The 9,146-nt window shown below is 38.3% G+C and overlaps 1 protein-coding gene and 1 long non-coding RNA gene across 15 annotated transcripts in view; one reads left to right on the top strand and one right to left on the bottom strand.

Annotated features, from left to right (window-relative positions):
• The window catches only part of R3HDM1 (R3H domain containing 1), a 140,534-nt gene that overhangs the window by 86,400 nt on the left and 44,988 nt on the right, over positions 1–9,146 (top strand). For 5 of the 14 annotated variants that reach the window (XM_030580289.1, XM_030580286.1, XM_030580287.1 and 2 more), the window contains 5 exons: positions 412–449; positions 532–582; positions 688–920; positions 4,169–4,423; positions 8,366–8,505. In XM_030580289.1, coding sequence (XP_030436149.1) covers positions 412–449; positions 532–582; positions 688–920; positions 4,169–4,423; positions 8,366–8,505 — 717 coding nt within the window. The remainder of the gene's footprint in view (positions 1–411; positions 450–531; positions 583–687; positions 921–4,168; positions 4,424–8,365; positions 8,506–9,146) is intronic. The other 9 variants (XM_030580290.1, XM_030580288.1, XM_030580283.1 and 6 more) reach the window with 6 other exon arrangements.
• LOC115659726 overlaps positions 8,657–9,146 on the bottom strand; it is a 49,440-nt gene continuing 48,950 nt past the window's right edge. Inside the window, exon 5 of the long non-coding RNA XR_004002641.1 lies at positions 8,657–8,694. This is a non-coding gene — a long non-coding RNA (uncharacterized LOC115659726). The remainder of the gene's footprint in view (positions 8,695–9,146) is intronic.

The raw sequence follows: 9,146 nt of genomic DNA, 5'->3' as shown, positions 1-9,146 counted from the left end.
GTATATCTATATAATATATAGTTTTTTTTGGTCTGGTGAAAAAAATTTCCCTGGAACCTAACTCCCTCTCCCCCCCATTTACATTAATTCTTATGGGGAAATTGGATTTGCTTAACATCGTTTCGCTTAAAGTCAGATTTTTCAGGAATATAAGTACAACGTTAAGCAAGGAATTAGTGTATTTTTCACTTATTATCTTGGCTCAAAAAGTAAGTGTGCTATGAAATCTGCTGATGATACAAAGTTGGGAGGCACTGTCAATACAAAAGGGGATTGGAATACTATACGGGAAGAGCTGGATGAGGTTGAGTATTGGAGTAAAAAAATAACACCATAGGGTCTCGTCTTGATTAGAGTCTCTATACATCATTAAAGACAATAATTAAAATTAAATTTTATACTTTTTTCCAGGCCCTGTGTTCCCAAGACAGTTATCTTATTGACAGAAGGTAAGAGTATTCACAATTTAAATTGGTTCCTATTTACATTTTCTTAATAAATACTAAGCTCTCTTGTTAAAAATGTCAACAGAATCCAAGAGGAGGAAACTAATAGCACACAGCAAAGGCGGCAGATATTTAGGTATTTAATGCATCATTTTGAATCTCAAAGTATTTCATGCATTTCACCTTAATTTTTCTTCCTTACTTGGCAAACAATGCACGTATTAAAAGTTTAGTTTATCAATTACAGAGTCAATAAGGAAGCTTCAGGGAGATCAGCCAACAGCCATCCAAGCAGTACTGAGAATGAGCTGCAGTACTCTGAACCCCGACCCTGGAGCAGCACGGACTCTGATAGCTCCATCCGCAATCTGAAGCCAGTTGTAACGAAAGCCAGCAGCTTCAGTGGGATTTCAGTTCTGACAAGAGGAGATAGCTCTGGAAGCAGCAAAAGCACAGGCAAGCTGTCTAAGACAGGTATAATAAATCTGTACAAGTAAACAATTTTATGTAGCAGCAAAGTACCAGTTTACCTGATAGTTAATGCACGCTGTATATGTATACGTAGGGATAGGATCCAATCTTGTAACTCCTCTGTGCGCAGAAAGCCTCTTGACTGCAATGAGTATTGCATACTAAGACTGGCTACAGGATTAGGCCCATTGTGTGTTTAATTTTGTATAAAATAGAATTCATATTCGAAATGAAATGAACATCTTGGAACTCTAGTTGTAAAGCCAGAAGCAAGCTATAGAAGGCTTTTGCTAGCTATTGGAATTTATTTCATATCTGTGAAAGTATGTAGAAATACTTGTCAGAATAAAACAATTTACTACTTTGGTGTGGGGGACAGAGTTACAGTTCAGAACTGTTTCAGTCTGAGTTCATCTCTTCAGTCAAAGCTGCATGGCAAGTTTGTAGATAACTGCACATTGATATCCCATTGGTATCCCTTTAATTAGAACCAATTCAGTAAAAAAGCCTGTGGATAATTATTCATATTTGTTCCGTTGTTTCTAACTGGCAGTGTTAGAAATGAAGTATACACCTAATTCAGAATAAACTCCAGTAATGTGAATTTTCACCATAGTAAACTGTCTTACTGCAGAAGATTGAACTACGTAGTCATTCTATGAGATTCTGTGAGTCAGAGGTGTGCTAGCTCGTAATTTATTCTGCATTTATAAACAGTATTTTGTCTGCTTCAGAAGACCTGGTAGAAAGTGAAACAAATTTGGTAGCCTGTTTAGTGCATATTGGACATGTCAACTGCATTCTAAAGTGATCAGCCAATATGATGCAATTGGCATTCTCTGCACTGGGGAGTTTCAGAGCTTAAACTAAACAACTGAGTGTTGTGGTTACGATTATAGGTAGTGCTGTGTAGGAAAGTAAAAGGATGTGAGTGCTTGTCTGTACTATGCTAGGCTTTAGTCAGTGCTATAAACCCTGTCTTCAACAAGGATCCATTAAACATTTGCCATAAAACACTAAACCCTATTACCCCCCACCAAAATATAAAAGAGAAATAAAGTACATTAAAGCATATTGCAGTAATACAGGAGATATTAATATCATAAGCAGATTTTCTGTATGAAATGAAGATCTGATAACATTTTGTTGAGAAATGTTTCTCTTTAGTACTTCTTATACATTTCAAAATCTATGGCATTAATTTTGGCTATTTGGTTTAGCAATGGAATAGCATTTTTTGATGGTGACTTTTGATAGTCGATTACAGCTGTACCGTAATCTAGATCAGATACATTATAGAAAGATTTTCTCACACCAAATTAGAAGAAAATATCTTGCTAAAAATAAAAACTTTTTTGTTTTGATTTCTGAAATATTGGTGGTGGTTGTTTCACTGCATTCATAGGTTGTGGTGATTTAAAGTCAATTATACAGTTAGGCCTATATTTATTTAACTTTTATTGAAGTCAACATAGTTAAAGATGAGTCTAATATCTCTACATAATCTAGAAGCTGATGCAGATGTAAGAAAACTCTGAAATCAAGAAAAGGACTGTGGGCAAGTGGAGATTGATCATAGCACTAGGATACAGTGATTGTGGATTGGGCAGTTTCCTCAATCTCTTCGTACCTCAGTTACCTCATCTGTAAAATGAAGTTAATAATATTTATCTTTAACTGCTTTGAGATGTATGGGTAAAAAATGCAATACAAATATAAACTGTATATACTCATTCATAAGCCAACTTTTTTTTAGTGAAAAAGGGAAGCACCAGAGAAGGGGGTTGGTTTATGAACGGGTATAGAAAGGGAGAGGTGGGACGCAGCCTCTCCCCCCAGCAGAGGGAGCAAGGAGAGGCAGCACAGCCAGCAGAGCCAGAAGAGAAGAGATGAGGCCAGAGTGTCTCTGCTTCTGGACACTCTGTTCTCCCACCCAGCCTCTGAAGCAGCTGCAGCTCTGGGGCTGGCAGGCTGTGGCCACGCAGCCTGGCCTGCTGGAGCACGCTGCGGCCATGCCACCTGGTCCAGCCCACTGAAACATGTGGCCGCGCCTCCTGGTCTGGCCCGCTGGAGCAGGCTGCGGCTGTGCTGTCCAGCCTGCCGGAGCAGCTCCAGCCAGGCCAGAGACATCATTCCCCGGCCCTCCCCAGATAAGGTGGGAAAGGATGGGATGGGAAGAGTGTGGAAGTCCTGGGCTAGGGGTGGGGTCATGTGGAGGGTGGTCATGGGGATGAACCCCAGCTTCCTCCCTCCCTCCCCCCCAAATAAAAGAAAAGAAAAAAGTGTCCACCCGTTGCTGTCCTGGCCCATCAGGGTAAGCAACTGGCAGGCCGGGACACTTCGTTTACTTAGGTTTACCTCCATGCCTGCAGATGCTTGCGGTAAACAAACCATCTCGGCCCACCAGTGGCTTATCCTGATGACCTGAGAGCCAAAGCTTGCGACCCCTGAATTATAGGGTCACCTTATGAATGGGTCCTAACATTTTTTCCATTTTTACTTATCCATCTTTGGGAGGTTGTCTTATAAATGAACCGGCTTCTGATCGAGTATATACGGTATTCTAATTTATAATTTCCTGCAGAGGCAGTTCAAATAATTTAAAAATAGTCGCATTGATTTTTAAATGACACACAATTTTCATCACAGCATTGTTTTGAGTCTTGTTTTCTCTTCTAGATTATTAGTGGCAGCTGATTAAGATTTCTTATGCTTAAATATTTACATTAATTTTCTGCACCTGCATGTTATGCAACTATTATAAGAAAGGTCTAATAGAAAATATTATGAACTGTATATTCAAAGGGGACTTTAGGAAAAGACAAGTGCTGCTCAAAAATATCTAGAGACATGTTTTAGGGACTTGGATGGTTGGGTTATTGGAAGATTGCTTTTAGTTGCATGCTTTGGCTGCCAAAGAGCTCAGGGTCTGATTTTCCAGTCCTTTGCATCTTATGTAGTCATCGGCACCTGTGCAAAGTGAGTATAATATGCTACCATTTTGATTTCATATTCACTTTGCTCTGTTGCAAAAGACTAAACAAAGATCAAGGCAGTGTAGAATCAGTCCCAGAGTTTACAGAAAGATGCTTGTAATAGATGTGCTCTACTCAGGCTGTATTGAAAAATCCATAGTTTAATATTTAGTTATATGCTGTTATTTAAGGGTAAGCTTTTTAAAAATATATATTTAAATGAGCATGATGTTTCTGACTCTAGGTAAAAACAATTTCTCATTACTCCTTTCCTAGGTTCAGAGTCTTCTAGTAGTGTAGGGTCATCCACGGGTTCTCTTTCTCACACCCAGCAGCCTCTTCCAGTCAGAGCTCTAAGCCAGCCTTCTCATGGCACACCTGCTGTCTATCCAACTGTCAGCACTAGTAAATCTCTTTCCTTTGATGGTGGCATAAGTGGGCAAGTGACACCTACTAGCACTAGCTTCTTTTTGCTTCCCTTGGAAGCGGCAGGCATACCACCTGGCAGTATTCTGATCAACCCTCAAACAGGTTGGTATCCAGTTGTGGACATTTTTATTATGGTTTGGAACTTTGGAATAATGTATAAATTGTTTAACTTGTGAGTGTATTGTTGTCTTTTCCTTCCACCCCCCAACCCTGCCCCCAACATTTTCAGTGTCGTGTGTTTTTAGTGTTTGCTCAGTACACTTAATATACATGTTCTGATATGTAAGGATAATGGTTACCTCACAATAGTAGGGATGGGAAGAAACCTGTTGTTACCAGACTAGATTAGCTTACAGGTTACAGTAAGTCTAAGTCTATGCTTGAGGAACTACCAAAAAAGTTCAGCAATACTGTATTATACATACAGTATACTGGGGGGAGGGATAGCTCAGGGGTTTGAGCATTGGCCTACTAAACCCAGGGTTGTAAGTTCAATCCCTGAGGGGGCCATTAAGGGAACTGGGGTAAAAATCTGGGGATGGTCCTGCTTGGAGCAGGGGGTTGGACTAGATGACCTCCTGAGGTCCCTTCTAACCCTAATAGTCTATGATTCTATGTTTAATATGTTGTTTGTATCATGTCTTAATATTTGGGGAAGCTTTTAATATAATGGAAGTTGGTATAAACAAAGGGTTCTTTGATAATTTTTTAATTCTAGAAAATGAAATATTTGGGGATATCTTTCTTATCAAGCTACAGCCTTGTTTTATTTATTGTAATACATGGCAAGTTACATTTTTTAAAAATTGTTTTTATGTCTCATCATTGTACTTTTTGTTTCCTTCAGGGTCATATATCTGGGGTGGGGAATGGGAATTAAATTATTTCACTTTTGAAACTAGTTTTGTACTCAACTAAATAAATCCATTGTCTTTCAGCCCTGACTATATTTTTTTCCTTAAAACAAACCATGTGCTAATATGGTAAGCCATATTAGAGAGAACATTTTACATTCATGGTTCTGCTAGTACTTGTATCAGTTACTTAAATGTTTCTCCATATATGCCTTTATGTAAGGAATCCCTAAGGCCAGCCATGCTATAAACTGAGAAACCAGTACCCAGAAATGGCATGCATTTCCCAGCTCCCAGGCACTTGTTGTACACTGAAGATGGCATGTTTAGTATCTTAAGGTTGGATGCTGCAGCAGCACTGTAGACTTTCCTGGTCTAGTCATAAAACAACAGTTGCATAGTTAAGTGGATGTCCCATGTTCCTGTTGACCATTCATCTATATTTTGCCACAGTCACTGTCATAGCAAGGTGAAGCACTCACACCAGAAAATGAAGAACTTTAGGCTCTATCTCTACTGGAGTTAAAACAGTCTTAGCCAGAACCATAAGTAAACAGACTTCTTGCTAGCAAGGTGATGACGATTTCTCTGCCCAGGTTCTGACTAACAACTACACTATAGTTTAAACTAAGGTGTAATAATCCCTTTGTTAGCCTACATTCCTAGTATCTCATGTCTCAAATTTACCAGTCAGTTTAGCTCTCCTGTATTCACTGGGTTTAATGACTGTAGAAGTTTTCAGAGTCATCGCTTGACTCGCAAACATTGCACATTCAACAGAATAACATCAACTTGAAAATTATATTTGCATCATTTTATTATATGTACTGGTATAAATAATTTAAATTAAAGAGAAAAATACTTTCTCTTTTTTTCAGTTTGTTTACTTTATGTGTTTGACAGCATTTTGTGTGTGATCAGTTTCACTTTTTGCTCTTATATTGTTAGTCAGTTTTACTATGTTTTTGTTTGTGGGTCTTCCACATAGCAACTGGAGACTGAGAAACCTTTTTCTTTAATTAAAAAAAAAAAGAAGGGGGATTGTAAAACCCCACTAGTTGGCAGGAAGACTTAAGAGCAGGTACCTGAAACTACTTTTAATTCACGTTATAAAACTGTCTTAATTTCAAATAGTGTGGCCCATTAATTACATATTTATACTTTCTCAGTCAATTTTGCTTTCGTTATAGGAGGCCTGTGTGATAGTTTACAGGAAAGGATTCTTCAGTAGCAATGGTTGAGTGACATTAATATCCTTCCAGAACAGTATGAATATCTGCAACATTCTGTTCAGATGAGTTCCCAGATGATAACAGATATTCATGGGCAGTTAGGGAAGAAGTGACTGCTCTTCTAGTTCTGCCTTTTCACATGAGTTAGAGAGAGTTCAAAGAGTACAGGTTAAGTTCTTACTCTCCCTGACAGTGATTTTTGCAGACTGAGCGGTGTGAGAGAGTCTTTGTGCTTCCTCTCTCTCTCTTCCCACACAGTCAGAGAAGGTTCTTCCCCCCTCCATCTCTCCCTCCTATTCACAGTGGGGAGCAAGAGTGATCTTAGTAAACCTAGAAAATGTGGGGGGGGGGGGACGAAAAATCCTTGACTCCCTAAGGCTGTGAATAATATCTCCATGCATCCCCAGTCCCTGAGATTGAAGGAGAAGTGTTAAGACAAATCAAATATAGTTGGAAATTATCAAATGAATGGGCCGTCTTAAGCTATATCCACAGTTGAAGCTGAGGTGGTGATTCCCAGCTCAAGTAGACATACTCATGCTAGCTTTCATCAAGCTAGCATGCTAAAAATAGTAGTTTGGCAGTGGTAGCATGGGCTAGCTGCCCTAAGTACAAACCCACCTGAATCCCATGGGTAAATATTTGGGACAGCTAACCTGTGCTGCTGCCCATGCTACTGCAGCTATCACTGAGAGTTAGAATGAGTCTATTCAAACTGGGAACCACACCCTCAGCTCCAAATCTGGACATAGCTTTAGACTGAATGTTGGGCCTTTCCTACATCCCTCTGTTATGCAAAACTCTGTAGCCTATTTGATCTCTGGTGTTTGATCTCCTTGATCTAGCTTCTGTCTTATGCCCCTCATTGAAATATCCTTATGTAGGAACTAAATTTCTATCTTTGTAGGAATGTGACCTAGTCAGCAGGGAAAACTGAGAAGATTTTATTAGCATATAAACACATGGGTGCCTGGACTATATGGAAATGCTGAGAATTTCTTGTTACTACCAAAGTAGTTAGGTTCAGGCTGATATAGGGAAATGAGAATGGAAGTTAATTCTCAGTCCCTCATCTTTAAATGGAAATTCTTGGATTATTTTTTTTTAATTTAATTGTTACTAATAAAACCTTAGAATATGATAAGTTTTAAAATCTAATTTTATTTTTTCCGCTTTTTGCTGTTCTGTTTCCTTTCAGCATCTTTGCTGAGCTCAAACACTGAAATCGGTCACTTTCACTATTACTGATAGTCAGTTTTTAATCATTTTCACTTTTTGGTTCTCTTACATTAACAGGCTGCCCCAATGTTGGGGATGCAAATATTTCATGGGAATATAGTATTACATATCAGTTCAGTTGAAAGTTTTGAATAAATTCAATTTAATGAGGATGGCTCTTTAAAAGGTTCTTAATGACAATAATGGCAACGTAATTATAACTGTTTTATGGAGAGAGAAATAATTTCTCTTTTTTTTCCATTACCGTATATCTTGGCTGGCATTTTAGCTGATAAGGGAGACACTTTTAAATTGCTTCTTAAGGATATGAGGAGAAGTAAACTGTTTAACAAATTTTTCTTCTTCTCTTTATACTTTTTTCAGTCCTTATAATTGAAAAAGAGCTTTCAATACTGACACAAATAAATATTGGTCATCCATTTTAGTCCATAAATTTGCCTTTGGTAAATGACTAGCTATTTTCTGGACATGATCACTATTTACTACAGAAATGTATAGGCTTTTAATTACAAATTATCTTGCAAATGAGGCCTTTGGTAATTGCTGTTCTAATTGTAAAGGCAAGCATTTAGTAATATAACAAAAAAATAGTATAAAATAGTAATTCAGATCTCATGTCATATTATCAGACTTTTTTTTGACATTGGATTTAAATATATTTATCTCAGTCTGTCTTTAACCTAAACAACGTCGTCTTTTTTTTCCCCTCCACACGCTAGGTCAGCCATTCGTTAACCCAGATGGCACTCCTGTTGTGTATAATCCTCCTATGCTTCAGCAACCTGTTAGGACCCAAGTGCCTGGACTGCCACAGCAACCACCTCAGCAGCAACCAGCAGCTAATCACATCCTATCACAGGTGCACATGTCAAATACATGATGCTTGACTGAGCCTTCTTGCCATACAATAATAAGAAAATAGTAGACTGATTTGTTATGGAATTTTTTGAAAGAGAAGCATTAGCTAGCCACATGCATGTAACTGGATATTCTTTTTAATCACCAGACATACCAGTTTTCCAGACGATGTGACGGCAGTCACGTTTTCCTAAAACACACAAAAAGCAGAAAGATGAACTGTCAAATTTCTGATATCAAGGATGTAGCAAGCATCGGCACCTTACTAACACAGCTGTTACTGCTTAGCAGAATGAAAGTAACTGAACCAGGGCTCAAATGGTAAACATTTAACAAGGGCCAAACTCTCTATCCTTTCTGCCCTCTCCATATACTGTATATTAGACTAATTATTTCATTTTAACATGGAGACCTACATTCCCTTTCTCTTCCAGTCCCAAATCTCTTAATTTAAATCATGAAATGACCCCATGACACTTTCAAAGGATAAATGTATACATTTCATAGTGATATATAATAACACTAAAGAACTAGATCTGTTTTAACCTCCTGTTCTTGTGTTAGAGGAAGCTAATAGACCACTCTAAGGCTGACCCAAACCCCCACAAAATAGTCCTGCTTTTACAGCAGTGATTCCAGCAT

Source organism: Gopherus evgoodei, chromosome 11 (genome assembly GCF_007399415.2).
Source record: "Gopherus evgoodei ecotype Sinaloan lineage chromosome 11, rGopEvg1_v1.p, whole genome shotgun sequence".
Lineage (NCBI taxonomy): Eukaryota > Metazoa > Chordata > Testudines > Testudinidae > Gopherus > Gopherus evgoodei.
This window is presented reverse-complemented; position numbering and strand designations above follow the sequence as displayed.